The 27,138-nt window shown below is 41.0% G+C and overlaps 10 protein-coding genes across 10 annotated transcripts; 6 read left to right on the top strand and 4 right to left on the bottom strand.

Annotated features, from left to right (window-relative positions):
* Positions 1-2,498: 2,498 nt before the first annotated feature.
* Positions 2,499-3,702, top strand: ATC70_003824 (uncharacterized protein; the record flags this gene model as incomplete). Its single annotated transcript, XM_064823179.1, has 2 exons — positions 2,499-2,636; positions 2,692-3,702. 2 exons carry the CDS (start codon positions 2,499-2,501, stop codon positions 3,700-3,702), a joined length of 1,149 nt encoding a protein of 382 aa, XP_064678491.1.
* Positions 3,703-4,393: 691 nt separating this feature from the next.
* On the top strand, positions 4,394-7,374 carry ATC70_003823 (uncharacterized protein; the record flags this gene model as incomplete). The annotated part of the gene is made up of 5 exons (XM_064823178.1): positions 4,394-4,640; positions 4,698-4,856; positions 4,936-5,178; positions 5,237-5,309; positions 5,382-7,374. The coding sequence occupies 5 exons, from the start codon at positions 4,394-4,396 to the stop codon at positions 7,372-7,374; spliced, it is 2,715 nt and encodes a 904-aa protein (XP_064678490.1).
* A 256-nt stretch (positions 7,375-7,630) lies between these two features.
* Positions 7,631-9,116, top strand: ATC70_003822 (uncharacterized protein; the record flags this gene model as incomplete). The annotated part of the gene is made up of 5 exons (XM_064823177.1): positions 7,631-7,663; positions 7,719-8,342; positions 8,402-8,498; positions 8,563-8,656; positions 8,723-9,116. 5 exons carry the CDS (start codon positions 7,631-7,633, stop codon positions 9,114-9,116), a joined length of 1,242 nt encoding a protein of 413 aa, XP_064678489.1.
* Positions 9,117-9,358: 242 nt separating this feature from the next.
* Positions 9,359-11,028, top strand: ATC70_003821 (uncharacterized protein; the record flags this gene model as incomplete). Its single annotated transcript, XM_064823176.1, has 2 exons — positions 9,359-10,124; positions 10,187-11,028. The coding sequence occupies 2 exons, from the start codon at positions 9,359-9,361 to the stop codon at positions 11,026-11,028; spliced, it is 1,608 nt and encodes a 535-aa protein (XP_064678488.1).
* A 1,136-nt stretch (positions 11,029-12,164) lies between these two features.
* Positions 12,165-12,938, bottom strand: ATC70_003820 (uncharacterized protein; the record flags this gene model as incomplete). The annotated part of the gene is made up of 6 exons (XM_064823175.1): positions 12,165-12,429; positions 12,493-12,534; positions 12,590-12,627; positions 12,682-12,739; positions 12,801-12,817; positions 12,870-12,938. The coding sequence occupies 6 exons, from the start codon at positions 12,936-12,938 to the stop codon at positions 12,165-12,167; spliced, it is 489 nt and encodes a 162-aa protein (XP_064678487.1).
* Positions 12,939-16,203: 3,265 nt separating this feature from the next.
* ATC70_003819 (uncharacterized protein) lies at positions 16,204-17,349 on the bottom strand (the record flags this gene model as incomplete). The annotated part of the gene is made up of 2 exons (XM_064823174.1): positions 16,204-16,430; positions 16,485-17,349. The coding sequence occupies 2 exons, from the start codon at positions 17,347-17,349 to the stop codon at positions 16,204-16,206; spliced, it is 1,092 nt and encodes a 363-aa protein (XP_064678486.1).
* A 405-nt stretch (positions 17,350-17,754) lies between these two features.
* Positions 17,755-18,919, top strand: ATC70_003818 (uncharacterized protein; the record flags this gene model as incomplete). The annotated part of the gene is made up of 5 exons (XM_064823173.1): positions 17,755-17,832; positions 17,902-18,169; positions 18,254-18,389; positions 18,441-18,768; positions 18,842-18,919. 5 exons carry the CDS (start codon positions 17,755-17,757, stop codon positions 18,917-18,919), a joined length of 888 nt encoding a protein of 295 aa, XP_064678485.1.
* A 121-nt stretch (positions 18,920-19,040) lies between these two features.
* On the bottom strand, positions 19,041-21,032 carry PHO91_1 (low-affinity phosphate transporter; the record flags this gene model as incomplete). Its single annotated transcript, XM_064823172.1, has 7 exons — positions 19,041-19,100; positions 19,179-19,264; positions 19,319-19,532; positions 19,587-19,738; positions 19,829-19,884; positions 19,946-20,039; positions 20,099-21,032. 7 exons carry the CDS (start codon positions 21,030-21,032, stop codon positions 19,041-19,043), a joined length of 1,596 nt encoding a protein of 531 aa, XP_064678484.1.
* Positions 21,033-24,677: 3,645 nt separating this feature from the next.
* On the bottom strand, positions 24,678-25,512 carry ATC70_003816 (uncharacterized protein; the record flags this gene model as incomplete). The annotated part of the gene is made up of 2 exons (XM_064823171.1): positions 24,678-24,766; positions 24,828-25,512. The coding sequence occupies 2 exons, from the start codon at positions 25,510-25,512 to the stop codon at positions 24,678-24,680; spliced, it is 774 nt and encodes a 257-aa protein (XP_064678483.1).
* Positions 25,513-26,089: 577 nt separating this feature from the next.
* CUP2_1 (copper-binding transcription factor) lies at positions 26,090-27,057 on the top strand (the record flags this gene model as incomplete). The annotated part of the gene is made up of 2 exons (XM_064823170.1): positions 26,090-26,419; positions 26,488-27,057. 2 exons carry the CDS (start codon positions 26,090-26,092, stop codon positions 27,055-27,057), a joined length of 900 nt encoding a protein of 299 aa, XP_064678482.1.
* Between the last annotated feature and the right edge of the window lie 81 nt (positions 27,058-27,138).

Here is a 27,138-nt window from a genome sequence, read left to right as displayed (position 1 = left end):
CAGAGCAACAAATCAAGATAGAAGCTAGCAGCTTTTTCTACTAGGTTTGCCAACACCTTACCTATCGATCTGTCACTTGTAATTAAGAAGTTACATTTAGCAAAGGTAGCTCCAATTACGCCTCACACTAAAAAGACAATATTTCAAAATATCCATAGCCCAGCCTTCATACTGCTGAAAATAAGAATCCATGGATGCCTAAAACCTTTCAGCCTCAATACCATGCGATTGTGGTGATGACACTGCTTCCAGCTAAATTAAATTCAGGGTAAAATTTAACGAAGAATCTAATAATGATACCAGTTTCAAGTGCATTGGCCCAAGTTATTAGACTAATTATTGATAGGAGAGATCTTGTGGTTTTTTGGCGGTTTTTGACAGATTATGAGATTTCTGTCATCAAAACACTGTTTTCAGTACTTTTCAATGTGTATAGCAAACAAAATCCTATCGAATGAGCTCTGAATCATAGCTTTGGTATAATTGTATCATGAGGAATTTACAGATTTGTACCTGCAAAAAAAAATTGGTATCCAAATTTTTGCCTTGCTACCATGGGCAAATTTTGGCCAAAAATCAAAGATTTTGCAAGACGTATTTTTTATCGTATCTCGGAAAAGACGCATCGTATTTGAATAAAACAAGGGCCATTCAACAGCCCTACTCTAAATCTACAAATTTCAAGAATCGCACATTTCTCAACGGCAACTCATTCTATAGCGACTTTTTTTCAGAGAGTATCATTGCAAAAGACACCATTATAGGGAAAGCTTCCAAGAAAAAAAAGCATTCGGGCTAATCAACTGTACTTTCCAATTACAAGATATCCATTTAATTAGCATCGCAATCATCATTATTACCATCAGAAAAGCATTTGGGTTAGCCCGTGGCAGCGCCAGCACTCATTCAAACTCAGTTTGTTTTTTTCTTCTCAAGATTGGCCAAATCATGGTTTTTGCCGACTTCTTTAATCTATTTTGTGATGTTCGACTATACAAATTGTGATGATCATACGATGCTTCCTAATACATTCTAAGAGTACTTTTCAAGGCGCTTCCAACAATCCTAAATAAAATAGATGTTTTGATTGAACTTATTGAGCAATTACAGAAAATATGAAATAAGGTTTTTGGCCAAAATGTTGAAATTTTGCATATGAAAGCCTCACAAAAGTGGTTTTAGAGGTTGCTTTGAGTCGAGAGAAACATTTTGAATGAATATATACCATAGTAAAAGTCTTCATTTTCAAGGTGTAAAACGCGATCGTTTGATTTTTGTCAAAAAGCATGAGGTACCGCTCATGCTTTTTTTGGTCAATTTTTGACCATATTTTTTGGGTCCTCAAAAAGTTGAGCAAAGGTGTCAAGAAGTTACTGCTACTTGAGTACAATTGTTTGGCGCCATTCCGGCGGCTCAGGAAGGTCTATATGTCAAGATATGAAGGCTTGAAAACTGTCAAATTTGGCTATGTTTTTGCCGTATAGCTTTTATTTATACGACATGAATCACATCTCTGGTTGCTGTACTCTTCTAGAAGGGCAGTTCTTCAATCTACGCAATTTCTAATTCGAATAGGAGACATATTGACTTTGGTAAAGCAACTTTTGATGCGTTATGTTGTTGATAAGCTTATCAATAATGAAAATGAGAAACCAAATTTACTGCTTGATTACTATGGTTTCGCACGTTTGCTTCATTACAGCAAAGCCCTCTCAAGGTCCATGTTACCGAATGTTGCCTTGAAACCACAAATCGCTCAATCCACAGCCAAATAGCAGGTAAGAAATCACTCGAATTAGATGCGTTATGTTCTTGGGAGAAGGGCTTTTAATCTCTGATTAGCTTCGACGACGCTTTTGTGTTCAAGTTTTCTAGTATACATAATGATTATGATAGTAGTGGCGTATGCAACCAACGGGAGTTGACAGCGATGCTAACAGCAAAGGCCTAGGCGATATATGTTCGACTTTAGCTAAAGTATTAGATGACTAAACATGTTATAGCCATCTCGTAGTTCGTCAATGTCGAATTCTGCGTTTGTGTTTCAGCTTCAGCTGATTATTAGCTATATTTTCACTCAACAAATGTACCTTTACTGACTTTCTTGAATATTTACCAAGTAATTTTAATAAACCTTGGTGGACCTTTGGCAATATTTGTGATATTGCCAGTGCCTCTCATGAGACCTGCTGTTCCCTTGGCCTTGAATGGCCTTTCAACACATCATTGCTTGTAGATTAATCGCATAGTTTATATTAAATTTCACGCTGGCTGATTTGCTACATTTTGCCCTGTCCAACCTCCCCCCCCCACCATTTAATGTAATGTACACACAAATCCTGACCTGGAAATCTTGTAACATTGCAAAGCGGCAACACAAATGAACAGAAAAGGAAGAAAATTTTTATTCATTTATATAGTATCTGTGTCGCTCTCTCTCTCTCTCTCTCTCTCTCTCTCTCTCTCTTTCGTACGCTCCTTTTATACCAACGTCTAGAATGAAAGTGAAGATTGCCATTTCTGAGCCAACAGAAGTGACAGATCCTTTTATTACTGATCTCGCCTCCTTCATTGCAAAGAGTAAGCGTGCTCTCGTTGTGACTGGAGCAGGCATTTCTTGTAGCAGTGGTATTCCTGTATGTATGTCCTCCTCATACAGAGCACAAGATATTCATAGGATTTTTGCGATAGGACTTTCGTTCAGCAGACGGATTATACAACATTGTAAAGCAACGACATCCAGGCACCGTTCTACGCGGCAAAGAATTGTTTGACGCGACTTTGTTCCGTAACGAAAAGACCATCAAGTGCTTCTACACCTTCATGGCTGAACTTCGCTCTCTCATCACCAGCGCCAACCCTACAGCCACACACGAATTCATTCAATCCATGACCAACAAAGGACAATTGTTACGATGCTATACACAAAACATTGATTTTTTGGAAGAGAATTTGAATATTCCTGCTATTCAATTACACGGCACCATGAAGCAAGTACGCTGTACCCTGTGTAGCGCCACTTATGACTTTACAGACGACTACGAATCTCAATTCCGTGCAGGCGATGCACCTACCTGTCCTCAATGTGAAGATATGGATGCAGAAAGAACCCGTCTTGGAAAACGTCAATTAGCCATGGGTACACTGCGTCCAGCGATTGTGTTGTATAATGAAGAGCATCCGCAGGGTGAATCTATCGGTCAGCTGCAAGTCAACGATTTGAAAAAGAAGCCAGATCTCATGATTGTGATGGGCACCTCGCTCAAAATCCCTGCTCTCAAGAAGTTTATCAAACAGGCTGCACGCATCATTCACTCAAAGCCTGGGGGTTGCGTTGTTTTTGTCAACCGAACATCGCCTACCAAGGAATGGGAAAAGGTCTTTGACTACGAAGTACTGGGTGATTCGGATGAATGGGTTGAACTCACAAACAAGAAGCTGTTGGACGAGAAATTGATGACACAAACCGCCTCCAAATTGAAACGAATTGCCAAAGACCTTGCTGAAGAAGAAGAGGAGGAGGAAGAGAAGGAGAACAAGTCAACCACATCAACACACAAACGAGCTACAAAAGTTACCATCAAATCATCCAATTCCAAGTGTGCATCACTCAAGCGACAATTATCAAAGACACAGACTACATTGCAAGATTACACTGTGGCAAAGCGACGTTGTGCCAATAAAGCCGCAAAAGCTGTGTAAAGAGAAGACCTGTGATCCATTGCAACCTAATATTTCTATTACATATATATATATATGCCAAATGCACTTTCTCTCTCTATATCTATTTCCTATTTCTTTTTCCTATATACATAACATATACAAGATGGCAGATCCTTATTTGCTGAATAAAGACTAAATTTGATCAGTTAGCATCATGCAGATATAACAAAGATGGCAGTATTTAGGGATATGGGCAATGGTGATACCTGATACCATTTTGTTTGGGTCCCATTTTGATCGCGTAAACAGCAGATCAAATGTTGATTGTAAAGATCGAATCATTTTGAGGCAAGCCGAAGCATATCCTTTTTGTAATATCTCGCACTGTACCACTAATTCTTTCTCAAAGGAAAGCAGGGATTGCTGGATAGCAAAACAATGTTGATATTTACGTAGTACTATTGCAATAATGTTTAATATCGATCCGCTGCTCAATTAAAGTCGTTTTGACCCAAGATGCCAAGCTCATGAAGCTGCCATTTAGAGTTCAAGTGGAGACAAGAAAAGTTTAAATGGCAAAAGGAGTTGTTTTCAGAGAAAGTTTAGCTCTGTGTGCACTGCTTTGTGTGTGTGTGTGTGTGTGTGTGTCCAGCTAAATTTCGCCCTGTAAGACGCCCAGTGTTTCTTCTTTCTTTTTTCTTTTCTCATCACTTACTCTCTCTCTCGTTACATGGCAGGTCTAAAACCCAAACAAAGACCTGGCGAAGGGGCACAAGAAAGAACGTCTTCCAAGATACTTGGCTCTTGGTTTGCAGTGATTCTGAGTTCACTGTGCGGTATTGCACTTGCATTCCATTTCCATTACAAGGTACCATTACCCGCTAATCATCATGGTTTCAATACGGATGGTGTTTCCGATTTCTCTGAACATAATGCAATGAATATCATCTCTCATCTCAGTGATACCATTGGCTATAGTGAGTATACCCGCTATAATGCTACGCGCATGTTGTCATTGACACTATTTGCTCTAGGAATTGTGGGTACATTGGAAGAGAAACAATCCTATGATTATATTGAGCATGCCATTACACAATACAAAAAGGAGTCTCAGGGCATCATTGGATCTCCCAAGTTTGATATTTGGGTACAGCAGGGCACCAGTTCGCATCGTTTTGATATCATGGATAAGAGTGAGTTCGAGTTATATATGAGGGTGTGGAGACAAGGAGAAAGAGAGAGAGAGAGAGGCTAATGTTTTGACATGAATAGTGGTTTTAAAGGCATACACCAATGTGACAAACATCATTGTTCGTTTGTCTTGCCCAATTGACCCTCATGATCCCAGCAACAGGGCTTGTGAAGATAACGCTGTGCTTCTAAATGCCCATTTTGATACTACATTGGGTTCTCCCGGTGCAACAGATGATGGCTCAGGTGTCGCTGTGATGATGGATATCATTCGTGTATTGAGTAGACGTAACTGGGAAGGATATAAGAACTCAATCGTATTTTGTGAGTATGAGTCTATAAGCAGAAATGGAGGTATTCATGGATTTTGTCGTATACGTAGTGTTCAATGGCGCTGAAGAGTCATTGCAAGATGCTTCTCATGCTTTTATTACTATGCACGATATCAAGGACTCGTAAGTGTTTATTTGGGCACATACTATATATATATATATGTATATATGTATACTCAACATGCATGATGATAGCATCCGCTCTGTAGTCAACATTGATGCTTGTGGCACTTCAGGCCGTGAAATCCTGTTCCAAGCCAACTCTCGTGAAATGGTAGAAGCCTACAAACAAGCACCTTATCCTCACGGCACGGTGATGGCCAACGATGTGTTCCGCACAGGCCTTATTCTATCCGACACTGATTTCAGACAATTTGTGCAGTACGGCAACCTCACTGGCATTGATATGGCCATTTACAAAAACTCGTACCTGTATCACACCCATTTGGATATTGCGGAGCAGTTGCAGCCTGGTGCTATTCAACATTTGGGCGCTAATACCTTGGCGATTGTCAATTATCTGGCTCAGAATGCAACACTGACTGGTATCCAGCCTTCCAGTGAAGTGGTGTTTTTCGATGTGCAAGGCTTGTTCTTTGTCGTGTATTCATGGGCAACTGCTTATAGGATCCAAATGGCTACTGTTGTCTTGGCTGCTGCTTATTTCGCTTTCATTGTGACCAAGACGCATCGCTCTTCTCCTTATCGATCTGTCAGCAACATTTGTATCTCGTATGCCAAGTCCACTGTGTCAGTGTTTTTGAGTATGGTCAGCTCCATGGTGTTGCCCATCTCTGTCGCCTTGTTGATCATTTCACCCGTATTCAACCGTCATATGGCTTGGTTCAAGAATGAGTGGTATGGTGCGTTGATCTTTAGTCCTATGGGTCTTGTGGGCTCCTACGGTGTCCAATATCTGTTTACCTTGCTGCCTGGACCTGAGCACTTTGACATGGAGTATGGTACCTTCAACTCATTGATGCTCTGCTTTGCTGTAGGTACCGCTGTTACCACACAGACCGGTGTCGCTAGCTCGTATGTCTTTTGGCTATTCTGCTCCATCTTGTTTGTCGTCTGCATCTTGAACGAATTCGTGTTGCGTCCTGCTGCCTCCAAGATCTACTTGCCTCAAGTCGGTACCTTGGCCTACATTGTCAGTGGATTTGTGCTAAGCTTGTTGTACGCTGACTATGCTTATGCCTTGGTGGATATATTTGTGCCTTTGACAGGCCGCATGGGTGTGGATACCCCTGTGGATTTGATTGTTGCCGTGATTTATGGTATGATCGTTTACATGGTGTCTTTGCCTAGTGTGGCACACATTCATCGCTTTGGAAACAAGGTCATGAAGAAGGTCATTGTGCTATTGTTGTTGGGTCAAACAGCAGTGTTAGCAGCTGTTTACATAAGTGGAGGTCAATATGGAGGCTGGGCTTTCCCTTATGATGAGCTTCATCCCAAGCGTTTGTTTATTCAACAGCTCAAGAATCTGACATCGGGGGAAATCACAGTGGGTGTTGCTCAAGCAGACCATGGACCTTATATCCAGACTGTCATTGATTCATTAGAGCACGAGTTGCAAGTAACTCCCGAGGTGCGTGCAGGTGCCAGCAACATGAATGACTGGGACTCCATCTATCCTTTCAGTGCCTTTTTAGGTGGCTATCGTTTCAATGTCGAGCCCTACATTCGCCAACATGCTACACAAGAGCTGTCTTCTGCATCTCTGTTTGATTCGCTGAACGGCCCCTTCCCTGAAGTCAAGATCTACAACGATTCCTATGACGCTGATACCGGCGTCCGTTCATTCTCTCTGTTGTGCCTATCACCCACTTACACATGGACAGTCATTGCATTTGACGGTCTTGTGGTCGACTGGAGCATCCAAGACGAGGAACCTCTCAAGATACCCTCTCATTATGTTGTGCGTCATGTCAGTGGTTTTGGCAACGATGGTTGGACGTTGGATCTGTCTATCAGAGTACCTGAGGCGGATCGTGAACAAGCTGCCCGTGGTGAATGGAAGATGCAATTTGAGTTTACTGCTTTAGAAAAGGAGGGATTTGCTGCTAGAGGAGAAGAGAGATCCATTGGTGGTGTAGGTATCATGGGCGTTGTGCAAAAATCACTGCCCATCTGGACCACTACGACGTGGTTGAGTTCTGTAGTCAAGATTTGGGAATTGTAATAAAATTTATCCTGTGTATACTGTATAACATGCTCTTGATCGAATGGCTAGAAAGTGTCTGTCATCCTCATTATCTCCATGGAAACGTCAACCAAAGAGCTACAGTGTAGTTTTAGCACTCAGACTTCTATTAGTGAAGTGAATGCCGTGGGAACAAAGCCTACTCATATAAATATCAACCATCAGTTTCTCACGGGCATTTTTTTTCTCTTTCTTTCACCTCCCCCCTCCCCTTTATATATTTTTGATAGATATCATGTTGTCCAGAATCTCCAAAAGCGTGCTTCGTGTAGGTTCATGTTTATACTACTATCAAATCAGACACTAATACAGCTGGGAAATAGAAATCCTCTGTCAATAGACTTTTGCCTTTGAGATCAGCTTCCTTCTCCACCTACAATTCCGCCGTTGCTGGTCTGTCTCCTCAACAAGAAGAGCTCCGTGAAGCTGTGCACAACTGGGTCAATGTTGAGCTCAGTCCTCGTGCTGCTGCCATTGACAAGGAAAACGAGTTTCCCATGGACATGTGGCGCAAATTTGGTGAGATGGGTCTTTTGGGTATTACTGCTCCCCAAGAATACGGTGGCCTCGGATTGGGTTATTTCGAGCACACACTTGTGATGGAAGAAATCTCTCGAGCCAGTGGTTCTGTCGCTCTCAGTTATGGTGCTCACTCCAATCTCTGTGTCAACCAGATCACTCGTAACGGTAACAAGGCACAAAAGGAAAAGTACTTGCCCAAGTTGATTTCTGGTGAACATGTGGGTGCGTTGGCCATGTCTGAACCTGGTGCTGGCTCTGACGTGGTGAGCATGAAATTGCGTGCTGATAAGAAGGGAGATCATTATGTGTTGAACGGTAACAAGTTTTGGATTACCAATGGCCCTGATGCGGATGTATTGGTGGTGTATGCAAAGACGGAACCTGAAGCTGGACCCAAGGGCATTACTGCATTCTTGATCGAAAAGGTATGTCAATATAATAGAAGCAAAATGCTTGTTTACTGATTCGATCGTAATCTGCGTAGGATTTCAAGGGCTTCTCCAGAGGACCCAAGTTTGACAAACTGGGTATGCGTGGATCCAATACCTGTGAGCTCATTTTCGAGGATTGCGAGGTACCTGGTATGTATTTATGATGGCTGTTTATAGTTTGCAAATATTTATCCTATTCCCCCCCCCCTTCTAGTCGAGAATGTGTTGGGTGAAGTCAATAAGGGTGTCTATGTTTTGATGAGTGGTTTAGATCTTGAGCGTTTGGTGCTTTCTGGTGGTCCCTTGGGGTAAGCGTTTGAACATTGGATGTAGATGTTTGAGCTTGCTGTTTAACATGCTCTTTTCTTGTTTAGTTTGATGCAAGCCGCATTGGATGTCACTGTTCCTTACGTCCATGAACGCAAGCAATTTGGCGTCCCTATTGGCGAATTCCAATTGATGCAAGGCAAACTTGCTGATATGTATACTAAAATGAACGCATCTCGTGCCTATGTGTACGCCGTCGGTAAAGCATGCGATCGAGGCAACATTAGTAACAAGGATTGTGCAGGCGCAATATTGTATTCTGCTGAGCGTGCAACCGAAGTAGCCCTTGATGCTATCCAATGCCTCGGTGGTAACGGCTATACCAATGAATACCCCACGGGTAGAATCTTGCGTGATGCTAAATTATACGAAATTGGTGCTGGAACAAGCGAGATTAGACGCATGCTGATTGGTCGTGAATTCAACAAGCAATTTAAATAAAGGGGGAATTTCCCACTACAAAAATATTTCTGGTAGATTCTCTACCAGAGAGTCTGAATAAGCATTCGCGTTATTTGTGATCATGGATGGACTTCAAGCACTGCTTTAATATAGACTAATCCCAACCACATGTGACTGAATTCAAACCAAATATATACAAGATCTCTCCTTCCAGTTTCTTTATTCTCTTTTTCTCTCTTCTATTTCTCTCTCACTTTTTTCTTTTGGAAAACTACTACAACATGAACTTTGAAGATATTGTCGATATGGAATGGGTGGACAGTCATACCACTCTGGATGAAACAAATGAATTCGCTGGTGATTATTACTTTGATCATCAACCTGATTTCCTATTGGAACAACCTGTAACACCACCTCAACCAGCACAGGAATCCATGATGGAACCTGAAATCAAAATGGAGCCTATTGCCAACATGCCTACCACAGAGCAAATTAAACAGCTGATCGAAATTGCAAAGCATCAACTCGCTTTACGCGAACAGCTACAACAGGCCCAGGCACAAGCCCAGCTACAATCAGAGCCATCTACGCAGCAACAAACACAGCAGCAGCAACCAGACCAACCTTTATTCCAATCACTGTCTGCACAGCAATCTGATATTCAAACTGCTGCGCCTTCCACCATCTTTGCTCCTCCTCCTCCTCCTGTTGTAGTAGCTCCCACCTCTACAACAACACCTGCTATGCCTGCTCTATCTCCCAATACGATTACATCTACGGACATGACGCTTGCTCCACCTTCCACAGTCATGATGGATAGCATCACTGAAGATGCTGCTCAAGCGCAGTCCTTATCAGTAGATAACAACAACAACAACAACAACAACAAAGCTAGAAGAGACTCGCTGGCATCCATGACAGAAGAATCCATCTCTCTGGAGGCTTATGCTGAGGCAGATGGTATTGATCTCAAGAAATTAACACCCAAAGAGCGTCGCCAATTGCGCAATAAGATCTCGGCTAGAAATTTCAGAGTGAGAAGAAAGGGTAAACTATCATCTGTGCACAGCATTTCATTCTCCATGCCAAAACTAAAGGTTTCTGTTTAGAATACATTTCTACATTGGAAGGTCAAGTCAATGAACACAAGCTGGTAGCTGAGGGCTTGAGAGAGAAGCTCGTCAAAGTAGAGGAAGAGAACAAGAAGCTGCGTAAAGAGATGGATACACTGAAGCGACAAAACCAAATATTACAGCAACAACAACAACAACAACAACAACAGCAAAAGAATCCTGCATCACCACGTATTTCATCTCCTTTACCCAAACCCAACTTGAACAAGGACATCAGTATCATGGGCACCAAGGCATCGGATTCTTATCGTCAACAAGACAACTGTATACTTGTTTCAAACGCTGTGATGCCTGTGTGGGACTACAATGCCATCCTTTTACAAGATCTCCACCAAAAGCCATCGCATGCTACTGGCCCAGACTATAGCTACATGAACCATCTTGTGGGTCAATTTCTCTTATCGGTTGTACAACTCGCAAGCACCATGCCTTGTAGAACCAATCAAATGAGTAGTGGTAGTGAATACTACAAACCCCTTTTGCCTGATGATCGTGATTTCACTTCATCCACTAGGGGTCTGGAAAAGGAATCCTACAACGCAACAACAGCAGCAGCATCATCATCTTCACCATCTTCATCCACAGCATCCACATCCACATTTAATACTACTACAACTATTGCATTCTCCAACTCATCTAGCTCCTCCTCCTCTTCATCCTCATCTCTTACTTCTTCTTCTTCTTCTACCTCTGCTGCATCTTACAACATGGAGGACCTGTATGATATCTTAATTCAATCAGCTTTGATTAACAGTGCAACTGCTGACAAGTCATTTTTGTGGTGTGATAATAATGCTACTTTTACTACTCAACATTAAGCCTTTTTTTTTTTCTTTATATAACCCCCCCCCCCTCTCTCTCTCTCTCTCTCTCTCTCTCTCTTTGCCCTCCCCCCCATCCCCTATTTCAGAAATTGAATAAATCCATTTTTATGTTTGCGTTACATTTTATACATGGTGTGTGTGTGTGTGTGTGTGTGTGAAAAAATATAGTAGAGTTGGTCCCCCTTGATATTTCACAGTGTTGGCAGAATCTCCCTTTTGTGTGCTTTCTATACACACACACATTGGATATGAACGCATCCTCCCATCGGAGCATCTCCGCTATTTCATGAGAATTCTAAATATTTTGATCATGATTGAAACCAACACTAAAACAAGTGCCAGCAAAGCGATAGCGTAAATGAATCACCTGTATCTTATATCTGTGTAATCAAAAATATTCTCAAATGATATGCATGTATATATACAGGGTTTTGATTATTTTATATATATATATATATGGCCAGTGATTTTCATAGGATATAAAGTTTAATTTGATCTGTATTCAATCCAACATCCGCGATACATCTCACCCCTCTCCCTTCTTCATCACAAGAGCACGCTACTGAGAGCACGTCGTATGCATCAACATACAAGTTGAAGCATGCTATCGTACAACATGTACTACCATGCCATACAGCTTGTTTCAAGCTCAAGTAGATGCAGCTGTTCTTGATATGCAACAGTAGAATACCCACGATTTCGAGACGTATATACAGTATAGTTCCCTTGCTTTCAAAAGTCTAGAATGTATACAAGGCCTGTTTGAAACTCTATTCTACCACCAAAACTTGTTTGCAAATCAGCCAAAAAATCATGGTATGGGTCAATGATCGGCATTGAAATTTCCTCATTATCATCATCATCGTTATGTCAACTACAACGATTTTCTGTAGTTGTATCACCAATGTAAAAGTAGCCTTTATACTCTGATGGACATGCCAATTGAACTTCGGTAGTGCTCATCCATGATATAAACTGCAATTGCTTGTGATAACATTAGAAACAAAACCTGGATTTCGATTAATCAATTTTTTGAATGAAGGCTGCAATTTCTATTGACACTCTAATATAGCCTAAAATTGTAAACGTAACAGTGACATTTATTTGATACAAATGAGTAAACTACCGTTTTAAATGTACTGCTTGTTGTTTTTATGCCAGTCCTCCAAAGAACAATCAGGATATTCCTTGAATGCATGCTGTTTCTCACCAGGTTTGGGTGTTGAGGCCCAATTAGCCTTGGAATCCAGCATAATATGATAGACATCCTTAGGATTCAACTCAGGAAGTGGTGTATCAATAGCACAGGCAAAAGGATATACATATTCAGCCCACTTCTTGTCATAAGCATATAAATGACATCCACATTCACTGCAAAAGTATCTGATATTGCCACTGTAAAACATTCAATCCTTCAGTATACATGCGTCTACCTTTGACGGTGGTCAATACACTTACCAAAGCTCCTTGGTCGCTTTATCTCTCAAAGCTTGGTATTCTCTATAGTTTTCAAAACGTCAAATACGCCACTCTGTCAATGCAGCTTTGAAATTACCTCAGATACTCCTTTCCAGTTACTTTCAGAGTGTCGTACTACGCTCTACATGAGTCTCTGGTTTTATATTATGCCACTGATTCTCATTATACCTGTCCCATGATATTAATAGCATAGCCTCCTCCTCCTTGACATTTGCGGCAAATAGAACTGGGCCGCCATGAGTATATATATATATTATCCTCGTGTTTCTGCACAAACTAAAACTTACCAATAACATCTCATAAACTAGGAGAACCAGGCTTAATAGACATTCTAATAAAGCTAGTCAACAACTTACGGGTGCAGGAGTATGTGACAAGACTGTAAATGATACTTTTTCGCAATGGCAAGAACCTTTGAGCTCCATTTTATATATACAATGTATAAATTGAAAGAAAAAGAAACACCCTTTCACGAGCTAATAAATTTCATGCAATTTTATTATGCTTTGATGATTGTGTTTCACGGATAAATAACGGATGATTTGTGCTCCATTTCGCCGCAAGTCCCTCCTTGTCATTCATATCAAGCTGAAATACAGATCAAGGGACGGAAGAAGCATCCAGTTTGTCTAGCCTATAGGTCTCAATCTATCAGCTTACAAAACACCAATGATGTGTGTCATCAGGAACACATCTTTTATCGTGAAATTGGAATTGAAATGAATCATTCTCTTTCGTCTTGAGCTCAAATAACAATTGGAATATAATAAAGTTGTGCATGTCTTTTTTTTTTTTTTTTTATTTGTTTACACCCGCAAAAGCCAATGATAGGCAACATGCTATTCCTAAGAGACGTTAACGAGGCATTACTCGGTCAATTTTCAGAGCATTTATATTCTGTATACGGTGCAGAAGCGCATCTGTAATGCTTGATTGGCTGGAAATCATACAAGGCATCCTGCAACATGAAGCCATCTATAGTCGCATAAACATTCGACACAATTCTGTATACATACATGACCGAATTGTCTTAAATCTTACCAGCACGTACTATTATTTTTACGTTTGAACCTACCGACATCACATGAGGCTTTTTATGAGCGATCTACAGTTGTAGGTCTGGCTTTTCCATCGTGCTCCGTGTCCAAATCAATGGTAATAGCTCGTATACGGGCGGGCAGCATACCTAAACCACCTCTTATTACTCAAAGATATGCAAAACACAGCATAATCTGAACGCATTGGAGGCGCGTTTTCTCGCGTTAGAAGCCGTTTTAGACTGCCAGAGTGGTACCAAACCATTGCTATCGCTTAGCACTCACTTGCTGGCACCTTTGCCCACCTTTTTCCGGATCGTCAAAAATCGACCAAAAGGCATGAGGGGGTACCTCATGCTTTTTATCGAAAAACAGACGATCGCGTTTTTCACCTCTAAAATGAAGACTTTTACTATAGCATTTATTGCATCAAAATGTTCCTTTCGATCCAACGCAACCCCTGAAACTTTGTTTACGGGATCTTTATATGTGAAATCTCTACATTTTCGCTAAAAACTTCGTTTCATATTTTCACACTTTACTCTATAAGCCTACTTAGAACACACGTTTTAAAGTAGCACCGTTGGATGCGCCTTTAAAAGTACTCCAGGAATGCATTAGAAAGTATGGGATGATCATCACACTTCGCATAGTCGAATATGGCAGAGTAGGTCGAATCAAGTCCAAAAAGTTTGAAAATAAACAAATCAGGACAGAATACCAAGCGGAGATGCAGTCGATTTTTGACCGCTGGCAAGATCAGCGCCAGCCTTATCAGGGAGGCAAACGATGCTTCTAAAAGCTCATACAAAGGGAGTTTTGGGTTGAAAAAGTAGTAAAACTTAGTCTGGATATGCTTATATTCTTAGGTTTTACATTTAGTAATTTAAGTCGTTGTAAAATGCATTTCCAAATGCAGGTCTTCCTGCGTATATAACTTCGGATAGTAAATCTTCTAGTAGATTGGTGCCTTTCATATGGTAAGAGGCTCAAGGTTGTGGGTGGTGGTTTTGAGATGGAAGCTCGATATGGATTTGTAGGTGCATTCAAGCGTCAAGTTTGTGCGAGTAGAAAAGTGCTACTCATTGGCTATGTCGCTATCTCTCCTAGGGTGATCGTGTGCTTTAGAGGCAGCTCTTACATGGATGATGTTTGCATCCTGTCTGTCAAAACAGCTGTTGACGCAAGTGCTAATCGAAAGTGCAAAATCTGCAAGACTGGCGTTTTCAAGTGCAGAAACGTTGCTTTCAATGGTTGATTGCTGTTGGGACAAGAGATAATGAACAAGGTCGAGCCAGGAGAGGTCGAGTGACAACTGTCCCTTGCTCCAAACAAGGCAGCATGGCAAGCATTGAGTCTTTGAATCAGTAGAATGTGAAACTAAATTGATAGATATAGCGTACCGGCATTGAGTCTGCTTTGGCAAATACCGAATGGTTAAGCAGCATTGCGTTTATCAGGAAAGCGTAAGTTTGATATCGAATTTCACGTACATTCAAAGCCTGCCATCAAGAAAAACACATGCAAACTCCAACTCACCAGGACAATGCAGCCCTTCCCTTTCTGGCGACCATGCTCTTACACCAATGGAATGGAGCAAGAGCGTGGATGGGATGCAGCTGGCCTTGGCCAAGCTTGCTATTTCAACTGTATCTTGCAACACTTGTGCAGAATACAATCCGTTTGCAATGTAGCATTTAATGCAAACAAAGACGATGAATGTATGTCACTGTGTATAAAAGTAAATATAATGGTAATCTAACCATTTCCTTACAAGACCTTCATATGCTTCGGGGGGCATAGTTGGCGCAATTGACAGAGAACAAGGTCCCTGAATCACTTAATGATCAAGTAACAAAGAACCGGTAATGTGGATGATGTTGGTGCCAGGCAGATACAATGAGCGAGGCTCAAGATGTCTCAACGTAAATACTCGAGCAGTTTTTCAGGCACTGTCAATCCGCTGCTATTTTTCGCTGCTCCTGTTGCTCAAACACCAATACGGCATATGGGACAGCTCTATATCGAAAGCTCAAGTTCAGCGCAGCAAGTACTACCAGACAATGACCAGCGACACACAGTAACTCGGAAACAGCCTTTCACGGCCACATCTTGTCATCGATGACCATTCATCTTTAAACAGGGCATCAGCAAAAATTTGTAGCTGGCAGTGATCCTAGAAGAAGATTGCGCTTACATGGGCTCAGCGTATCTTTGGTGGATGGGTATTGGACGTCTCAAATTTGTCTTTACTACTGCCCCTAAATTGCAAGGCAAGACTCCAGCATTTCAGGAGAGTTCGCAATCCACGTCCATCTGTTGATGCTAGCTTTTTAATAAAATAAATACGCATGCACCATCCAAATGCAACACTATATCCAAAAACTTGTATGAAACCGTAAGAGGACAGTTCAAGAGAGAAGATAACAACAAGGATTGGGTAAGCTATGAAGTTTGAGCCCTAGGTGTTGATAAACACATACTGACAAAGCACAACCGGTGTTGAATACAAATCTGTTAGTACTGACAGAGGTAACAATCGAATTTGGCGTATGAAAAGAGCACTTCTGTATTGTTATCACAGATTCTTTTGATCTCATAACAGGCATCTAATTTTGTAATTATGGTGCTTGGGCACTATTATTTATGTAATCTATAGAATATAAGGTGTAAATACAAGCCAAATAGATGTAAGAAGCAGTGTGTAAATCCAGTAACAAGACAAAAGATCTTGTTTGCCAATCATTGCAATGCCAGATGTGGAAGTATCTTTGGTTTTTTCGAAAGGATCGAGCATGGTATCTCCAGTACCGTTACTGTTATTTCCAGAACTAGTTGTAGGCGCTTGCTGGCTGTCATTTTGCAACGCACTTATTATTTCTACATGTATTAACGTCAGTACGCATAATGAATGGCATTTATAGTGATATTTACGTTGTATATCACAAGCAGCTCTCGAGGTTAGGCATATTGGCGCACTTTTGATGTCGGTTGAATTAAAGAAAAATGTCATATTCTTGATATTGATACTAGCGTTCTCTGTTGCTGGGCCTTGACTAAAGTTGGCGTTTCCATCTGTCCAGTGATTGAACATGACTCTGCTAGGAAGGTTCAATACATTGGTTGTCATACGATACGACTCCACACCATCCACATAGAACACGGTCAGATTGGGAAACCAGTCAAAGCGATATTCATGGAAATCATCTGTTGGATCAAAACCAAGCTGAACATTACCATGCGTTAACGGAGATGCTTTTCCGTTTTCAATCAACCCAGGGTGCATTGCAAAATAAACTTCAGATGGCTGTAAAGAGCTGAGCAGCTCAATGTCGATTTCGCCTTGAGCATTGTAGGCAAACATGCCTGCCACTGTGCCATTGACCTTGGTGGCTCGCATGTAGCTTCTGAATGAGCCGTACATGAAGTCTTGTCGATCGGTGCCCACGCCTCCACACTGAATTCTTTCCGCTGGCGTTGATTTGGTAGGATCGACTGTAACACGCACTTCCAGTGATTCGTCATGGATGCGAACATTCTCCTTTTTGAATACACGAGGATAAGAGTCATTGAATTTTGCGTCGATTATATAACTAGAAAAGAACAGTTCTTTGTCAGAGTACAGCTGTTGTTGCATGGTGGCTGTAGATCCATCGTTCTTTTCAAAATTCATGTGCCACATTTCCGACCATGTTGCCAATGTCCTTGGATCTGAATAGCCACAATCACATTGCGAATATGTCGAAATTTGAGCTGCCAATGCAGGGTAGGTATATGCAAGTACAATGAGTAGAATCATGGTAGAGTGGTAGTGCAAAAAAAGAGGTGAAGATCGAATCAAATGATATTTCAGATTGTTTTAACAAACTTATATACCCGAGTAGATTTTTTTCATGCAATTAGGTTTTATGACTTGCCTCGCTTTGAAAAGCAACATGGCGCATTTTCAAATAGGGATCATGCAAGCTAAATACATTGATTAAACCATGCTACGATACATCAAAATCAATCAGGTTGGTGACGACGGGTATACATGAGTGAGATCTTTTTTTTTTTTTTTTTTTTTTTTTTTTCATAAACAAAAGAGTTCTTATTTAATAGCAAATAGGATACAAGGTTTTTTTTTTTTTTACCTTTTTTTTCTTTCTCATTTTCCCATTATTCTGTTATACGTACATCCACCCGAGATTTTATTTCCACAGATATGAATACTATGAAAAGTCGTATTCTGTTCATATTTCTTGCATTATACCAATCCATCGTTTGTCATATTGTGATCGTGGTATGCATAGTAGAACCGCGTGATTGGGGGGGGGGTAATGCATCCATTCATTGACATATACTTATATAGAGCAGCAATGATACCCATCTTGATAAGCCAGCTGTCTTTGGTCCTCGGCTTACAAAGCAAGGCGTACTAGGCAACTTGTTACTAGCACCCAAGGAGAGCAATGACGGGTGCTTGCCATGTACATCGCAAGGCAAGAATTGGATTGCTATAGTGGAAAGAGGAGGATGTTCGTTTGTAAACAAGGTGAGATCGCTGCAAGCAAGCGGAGCCATTGCTGTGATTATCGGGGATCGACATTATAATGGCTGGATCACCATGTATGCCACAGGTAGAAATAGCATGATGAATTTTTTTTTTTAAAAAAAAGAGAGATAAAATGACTGAATGGCGTCCGTTTTTTTTTCTTGTCTAGACACTGATGCATCTGATGTTATTATACCCAGTGTGTATGTCGCACAGTACCAATTTCTATCTCTGATGCAATATTTGCAAGACACACAAAACTCGTCTGTCATTATCAGGATCACCAAAAACGAATTATTTACATGGTATGGTGGCCTAGTAGCAAGATTGTTATAAAACCTGACCCATTTCAATAGGTCTCTGTCAGATCTCTTGTTGTTTTTCGCTGTGTTGTTACCTTCTAGTGTGCTATATGCACTGTACCTGACATGGCGAGTGCATCAACAGCGTCAGCAGCAGAGAGAACAGCGCCGAGTAGCATCACATCAGAGCAAAGCACCGGCAGAACTAGTGTATAGACTGAAAACAAAGACATTTCACAAGGAAAACAAGGACGGTGAGGAAGAAGAATGTATCATTTGTCTGGAATCCTATCAAGAAGGTGATACACTACGCAAATTACCGTGCAAGCATGAATTTCATTCAAGTTGTGTGGATACATGGCTCATCACCAGAAAGAAATATGTACGTAGAATCCGATGAGTTATATTAACTTTTTGCGTATTTATGTATATTGTATTGTTGTAATTGTATATAGTGTCCAATCTGTAAATTCGATGTATGTAAACAAATGTATTATCAACCAAACGAGAGTACGCCGTTATTGTCAGCTTGAGAGAACAAGTGGTAGTAGTGTAAATAAAATCTTGAAAAGTGTAAAAGCTGTGTTTGTGTATTCTCTTGTCGTGGCTCGTGTAGTATGTATATGTTATATGTTCTGAAAGAATGGTATGGATCTATCGTCTCTGCTGCGATGAAGATATCTGAGCTGCTTGTCTTCTTGCGGCTGCACCTCCCTGCAAAGAAAAAAAAAAAAAAAAAAAAAAAGCTTAGATGCTCTGCTTTGGTCATATGTATTGCGTGTTTTCCCATACCTTCATACTCAGGAACTCTGATTCCAGTTCTTCTTCCTCTGCAGTCGATGGTTGTGCATGTATATTATGTGGAGTGGCTTGTCTCTCTATGAATGCCAATAAGAATATGTTTTGCTAGTAAAGCTACACCAATTGCATACCTCTTCTGCGTCTTTCTTGGCGAGATGGCGATGCGCTGTTGTGTCTATCAAAGGGCGTTCGCTTTCTGAGGCTGCGCTTGGTATGCACCCGTGCATATGCATCCTTAAACAGATCCTGCACATCGAATTCATAATCATCCCTGTCCTCTTTGACTTGCTTCTTTCGTTCTTCGATGGCTTGCAAGACAAGATCATGCAAATTGTGCCTTTCAGTCTAAATACACCTATCAATCCACACGCTGCCAAAATCAAAAAGTAAGATGTTTACCTCGTATTCATCCTGTATTAAATTCATCTCTTGATCATACTGATGCTTGCTCAATGTCAATTCGTAATTCTTGAAATACTCTGCATAATGAATCGTCTGTTCGCGACGCATCTCAATGTCTGTCATTGTCTCTGTGAATGTGGAATGCGTGCCTTTAATTTCCCAAATAGAAAATGGATCTGTGGTTAGTTGATTCGGCTACTAAAAAAAAAAAAAAAAAAATCGCTCTACTAGAAAAATACCTTCTTGGATCGATTGAATCTCTTCTTGTAATGACTGCAATTTCTCCCGATAAATTCTAACCATCTTTTGTGTGAGAACATGCCCTTCTCATACATTTCCAGCAGCCGACAACTTACTCATCACATTGCTCCCAGAACTCGCTGTCCATCCATGTCATTAAATCACTGAATTCCCGGATCCGACGTAACATCTTGTTCTCTTCTATTGGTTCTAAATGTAGAGTTACATTCAATGACGTGTTTAATAAGTATAAATTATGTGATTTATACCTTGCCAACGAGGATGCTGCTGCTGGCTGTGATGCTGATCCTCATACAAATAGTCATCATGTTGTTGCTGTTGCTGTTGCAACTTGGCTTGTGTTTGTGGAGGCAATGGCGGTTGTACAACAGATTTAGTACTACCATGAAGGATGGGTGCTTGTTGTTGTTGTTGTTGCGGTGGCATTGGTGGTGGCGATGTGGTATGATTAGTATTAGTAGTAATGTTAGCATAATGTTGAGCCTGAGAAGGAGGTGGAGGAGCAGGAATCGTATGAGGAGGACCCTGCTGATGGGGTTGCGGTGGTGGCGGATGTTGTTGATAAGATTGAACTGATGGTGGTGGAGGTAGAGGCTGGTGTTGAACTTGCGATGGAGGAGGAGGAAGAACATGATGGTGATGTGAAGGGGGAGCTTGCATCATTGAGTAAGATGGCGGTGGTTGCTGCTGTTGCTGCCATGAAGGAGCATGATACGGATCCATATAACTTCCGTCCTGCCAACTAGCGCTTTGAGGAGGAGGGGGTGGTGGTGGCAATGGCTGAAGCGATCTATACTGATCATTGCGTACATCATACGGTGGTTGATATCTGTTGCTAAAGTATTCATCCCTTGTCATGGGTGGTGGAGGTGGTGGTGCAGAGGAATACATGTAAGGCAGAGGTGGTGGCAGCATACCGCCAGTGCTATTCGACGGTGGAGAGGGTCGCGTGTAGTAGTAGTCTCCTTGAGATGGTGGAGCTTGATTTGTCTGCTGTTGCTGTTGTGGAGGTGGAGCATTGGACGATGATGAAGGAGGGGGAGGGTATGGCTTTGTCAATTGTGGAGTAGCCACTGCAGACGATGATGCTGATGATGTTGCTGGAGGAGTGATATTATTAGGTGTTGGTGGATGCGAATCTGCACCAGCCTGTGCAACAATAAAGCCAAACTGAGGCAACATTTTGTATTGTATAAAGATTTGCTTAATTTAATCTTGTTGCTTTTTGTTTTTGTCAATCTGTTTAATAAACTTGTAAACAAATATGTATCGAATCTCTCCAAGCTATGCTATCAAATCAGAAAAGAAACCAAGGGAAAGCGATGGGCAAACCTGGGGAAGGGGAAAGAGGTGGTGAGAAAGAAGAAGAAAAAGAGAATCGTACAGAGAAGCAACAGCAATTATTAAAAAAAAAAAAAGTGGAGATTTTTTTTTTTTTTTCATTCAAATATCATTGGAAGATACAAATAAAAAAGTCCCTTTTTTGTATATGCTTCTATGTCTTTTTCGTGCCATTTTACACTCTTCATCAAGTTACACGGGCCATGAAACAACGCTGATAGAGCAGAATATGTCTCTAGGTATCAGACAAGCACACCACACTTTTTGATGTCAATCGACAAAAAAAATGGTGCAGAGAATCAAAAGCCATAGTGACCCTACACACTCGGAGATTCGATCAAGGGCCATACTGTGGCTATGGTGCCATGGTGATGATGGCTCTGCTATACTTTGAACTCCTTGGCAGATGAAAATTTGTCCATGGACATGGATACTAAACACATGTAACATGTCCCAGTATGCACCTCTGCAACAAACGCGGGTTCCATGGTTCATAAGGACGATGCGGTATGAATACCGAAATGTTGATATGACCTCCCGTCCTTATTTGGTGTACAACTTGTGATTCGGTGACATTTTGGGCATTTTGGTTAAATGCAATCAAATAACCGGGTTCAATGTATTGACGGATCTTGTGCAACTTTACCTATTTATAGTAAAAGGAAGCAAATGGTGAGTACTATGCCAAACTGATGCATAAATGAAGTTATCAAAAGCTTTGCGAGATTGTCAATGTGATGTATGTGTCGATCGAATGCGTAATAGCAAAAAAAAAAATAAAAAATTCAATCATGGGTGTTTGTGAATTCTAGCATAGATCCATCCCTATCAGCAGCATCGGCTTCAGGCATGCTGGCTTGTCAGACATTTTACAGCTAATATTTGAAAAGTGACATGTCGCATACGTGAACTCGCTCTATTGCAAAACCAACTCGCTTTCTTGGGATATGAAGGTAGATGATCAAAATTGGATGTCGCCAGAAGAAACAAATGCCGTGGGATTCAAAATAAAGAGACGAAAAGGCTTTTTATAGTAGACTGGCATTTTATAAGACTATTTATGGCTGTTGTTTCAGAATATTTTCGAATTCATTTCATAATGTATCGAATTCTGCACTACACGCCCTAGTTCCCTGTTCCTGGAAATTGAAAATTTAACTTTCAGCGGGCGTTTAATCAAATTTTGATCTCGGTTTGGCAGCTTTTAGTCACTCATAGTATATCACACTATGAAGCTTATATTCTACCCATTCCAAGCATCACTCTTAAGGTGATTGAAATATAATAAACAAGGCAATATAGCTTACCGCAAATAGTAATATTGGTATAAAAACAATGACAAAACACATCAATCCAAAGGAGGTAGAATTCCAGTTTTTTTTTTCACATGATCTGTCAGGGCGCTGATCCTTTTATTAATCTTTATGGTTGAATCTAATGATGTTTTCTTGAGAGCTGCTTACCATGAGTAACAATCTGTTGTATTTAGTCAAAAGCATGTGTCTTTTCCAATATTATTACCGTTGGCATTTACAATATTTGACGTAAAACGACAGCTTTGCATTTATTTAGATTGAAACGTGCACTGTTTAACGATTACATTTGTGTATTAGATATAAACGTGCGTCATGAAGGTACGTAAAAGTATTATATGCTACGTTGTGGTGCTTTCTATTCAAAACTGTCTTTTCGTTAGCTCTCAAAAGCATTGATTACCTCCCATGATACGCATTGCAAGGTTGCTGCCACCACTAGCCAAAATTATTGAAATGTCGCTTGGCATTCTGTCCTTTATTTGTTCATTTTCAAACTTTTTGGACTCGATTCGACCTATTCACCTCTCTTCCCATTTCTCATCACTTTTGGTGGTTTGAAATGTTATTTGAATTTTCAAAACGGCCTCGTCAACCGTAGAGATGGTCACTTGCGTTCCTTTCCTCAGCTCCTCTTGTGTCTCACGCGTTTCTTCTGCTTCTGTCTTCATCACTCGACTTACACAGAGTCGTCTTGTTGTGTGCTGTATCCGTTTGAGTGTTGTTGCTTCCCTGGTTTGGTGCCTACTACCAAAATATAAAATATGGGCTTGGTGGACCCATAGGCCTTCGTGATATAGTCCAGGCGTGGTGCCCTGGGACACCTGTGCGCGTGAACATTCCTTGTGAATATAGCTATTGTATCAACCGTTTCATATTCAATAATTTTCAATCGTTTCATCCTCACTAGTTTCCTCCTTGTATTTCCTGTCCTCGCTCTTCCCTCTCCCTCCTCCTTCCCCCCCACGAACCTGCACACAGTCTCATCACGACATCTGTAGGATTTTAAACAATGAAATAAACACTAAAAAAAATCGGTTCGACCTATTTTGCCATATTCGACTATGTGAAGTGTGATGATCATCCCATACTTTCTAATGCATTCCTGGAGTACTTTTAAAGGCGCATCCAACGGTGCCACTTAAAACGTGTGTTTTAAATAGGCTTATAGAGTAAAGTGTGAAAATATGAAACGAAGTTTTTAGCGAAAATGTAGAGATTTCACATATAAAGATCCCGTAAACAAAGTTTCAGGGGTTGCGTTGGATCGAAAGGAACATTTTGATGCAATAAATGCTATAGTAAAAGTCTTCATTTTAGAGGTGAAAAACGCGATCGTCTGTTTTTCGATAAAAAGCATGAGGTACCCCTCATGCCTTTTGGTCGATATTTGACGATCCGGAATAAGGTGGGCAAAGGTGCCAGCAAGTGAGTGCGAAGCGATAGCAATGGTTTGGTACCACTCTGGCAGTCTAAAACGGCTTCTAACGCGAGAAAACGTGTCTCCAATGCGTTCAGATTATGCTGTGTTTTGCATATCTTTAAGTAATAAGAGGCAATGCATGCGGGATAAGTGCTTGTATGCGAATAACTCTCATCGATACAGATATGAATCATCAGGTTTACAGCTAAAGACAATTTGTTATGAAGTCTTATCTCTGACAATAGTAACCCAAAAGCGACATGTTTACAGTAAATTGACTATAATGGTCTTTCTGGAGAACTACAAGCTTGTCGATCTGTACAAGGCATCGATTTTGATTATATCAGTATTCACGCATTCTACAAGTGTTGTGATGAGGCACACATCTTGATGGAACATGTTACAAGCATGTGCTTGATGTTGCAACCAGACCAACGATGAAGTTGGATGAGCTTGCATTTCCATCCATTTCGCTTATTTTTATCAACTATAGAAATGATATACCTCAAAAGCTGGTATCTGAATTCCATTCTATGCAGTATCACTTGTCAATGTAAAATGTTATTCCAATTCATGCTATTCTGATACTATACAATGCCTACATCTCGTTCAGATCTCTCATAAACCTAATGTGGATTTTGTAAAGAAATAGCATCTATTGAATACTCTACATGAAATTACGTCTTAATTACAGTATCTGAACTGCCATGAACAGTTTGCAAAAAAAAAAAAAAAAAAGAGAAAGGCAGTTTATTCATCAGTTGTTGTAGAAGGTGCATAGATGTGTTTACCTCGCTGCTGATAGCTTGTCATGCCTTTACCGCTACCAATAACTCCCACTACAATGTACCAAGAACGAATCAGCAAAACACATTCCTTGACATCAAATCACAAACATACCTTTTCCTTCAGGGTTATCGGGCGTCTTGAAGATACTCTTCTTATTGATCACAGGTGTAGCCTTCTTCTTCTTGCTACTGCCAGTAGCAAAATTCAACCAGGCATTCTTTTTGCTTTCAAATTCGGCGGCCTTCTTCTTCTTTCCTGTAGGTGCTACAGCCCCTCCTCCCGCTGCTGTTGCTGAAGATGCTGACGATGTTGTAATATCTTTTCTTTTCTTTTTGGGTTCACCTACATTTTCAAAAACACCCGTTCTCTTTTTGCTTTGGAGTGGCTTGATATCTTCTGCTTTTACGAATTCTGCTTCAGAATATCCTTTAAATTTAACTGAAAACACTTGATCAGCACCACCAATAGCTGTAATAGTTGCTTTATAAAACTCTCCATCTCCCGACCAACGAGCCATTACCTCTTGATCCACTGAAAATTCATGTGTTTTGAGCGCTGTGGTCGCGGTTGTGGCGGTAGTAGTGCTTGCGTCTGCTGGTGTGGATGATGGTGGTTGTTGACGGTAGGTGTCCTTTTTTTTAGGCGACGTGGGTTCAGCAACTGCTTCAAACATGGAAATCAGTTCTTGCAGGTCATGTTGGAGTTTCTTGAGTTCTTCGTTTTCAGGATCGGATTGCAAGGCAAGTTCAACTTGTTCTAATTGGAACTTGTAGGATTCAATTTCTTCGGCACTCATGTTGGCAAAAGTTGTAGAGTAGTAAAGAAAAAAAAAAAAAAGAGAAAAAAAGATTTAGTTCGTGTCCATTGTTTGAATTTATGGCCATGTAAAGCAGTCAACAAGTCTCAAGGACGTTTCCCAGATCAAACATTGCTGTAGCCCAGAGGCAATTGCTTTAGTATGTTGCCAAGAGGTCGGTTGATAATCTGGCCATTGCTATCGTTTTCTGCATTAGTGACAGCACTCATACAACACATCGATGTTTCTATGATTCACACTGCACAACATCGTGAACATTGAATGGCAGTAGTGGTTACATCATTCTTGATTTCGCTGATTAAGCCTTCGTTCAATGCAACGCGACAGTCCATGCATAGTTTATTTATACCGAGCATCTTTCCATGAAGGTGTATTAGATGGCATCCTGCCTATATCAATGCATACGATGGAAATCAAGACAACATGTGCTATCCCTGGTGACTGGCTACGACTTTTCAAAAGAAGGTAAAATCAGCATTGGGGATACTGCCATTATAAAGGGCGGGGGGGTTGGACCTCAATGCAGACTTGTTATTTTTTTTTTTAATCACTCACTATGCTTAAAACACTCTTGAGAGCCAATATACTGCGCACTACCAGCAGCAACGTGAGGGCTGCATTGCCATTATACCAGAAATCATTATACTCTACATCACCCAATTTCACTACCATTGACAAAGCCGAAGTACAAAAGTTCAGCGACAAGGCAGCAGAATGGTGGGATCCATCTGGAGAATTCTCCATGTTGCAACTACTGAACCCACCTCGGGTGTCCTATGTTCGCGATCAATTGGTTGGAGCAGACAGCGAGGCAGCTAAAAGTGGAAAGCCATTTGCTAACATTCGCATGTTGGACATTGGATGTGGTGGTGGTTTGTTATCAGAGGTATGTAAAATGGGCATTTGACAGTTCGAATGCGCGCCGCAGAGGGCATGCTAAACCAGGCTCTATAGTCTTTAGTGCGTTTAGGTGGCGATGTTGTTGGCGCAGATGCTTCAGAGGACAATATCAAAATGGCTAAATTGCACGCCCGTAAAGATCCTAGTTTATGGCGAGGACCAGGCAAGATTGACTATAGACATTCGACAGCTGAGGAAATCTTGAGAGGAGGCGAACTATTTGATGTCGTTTTGGCGATGGAGATCATTGAACATGTCAACCAGCCCTTGGAGTTTCTGAGAACTTGCGCCAGTTTAACACGACCTGGAGGTGATCTGTTCCTGTCCACCATGTCTCGCACACCAGCTGCCTATGCATTGACAGTGTTGTTGGCTGAAAAGGTATTAGGTATGGTACATGATGGCACGCATGACTGGAGTAAATACATTAAAAGCAAGGAGTTGCGTGAAGCCATTGAATCGTTTGGAGACGAATGGGAAGTGAGAGATGTGCGTGGTATCTCTTGGGATCCCTTGGACCGTCAATGGAAGGTAGCTGAGCGTAACGGATTAGTCGGTATTGGTGGTTTCGAATCATTAGAGATCAATTACATAATGAGAGCCTCCAAGAAAATGTTGCAATAAATATATAAAGTGTTTAATTAATCATGATATTGAGAGGGGGGGGGTTATGTGCATAGAGAGAAGAATTGAGAGAGAGAGAGA

Source organism: Mucor velutinosus, assembly GCF_035048745.1.
Source record: "Mucor velutinosus strain NIH1002 chromosome Unknown tig00000268, whole genome shotgun sequence".
Classification (NCBI taxonomy): Eukaryota; Fungi; Mucoromycota; class Mucoromycetes; order Mucorales; family Mucoraceae; genus Mucor; species Mucor velutinosus.
The sequence above is the reverse complement of the archived record's forward strand: the minus strand, read 5'-3'. Positions and strand labels throughout refer to the sequence as shown.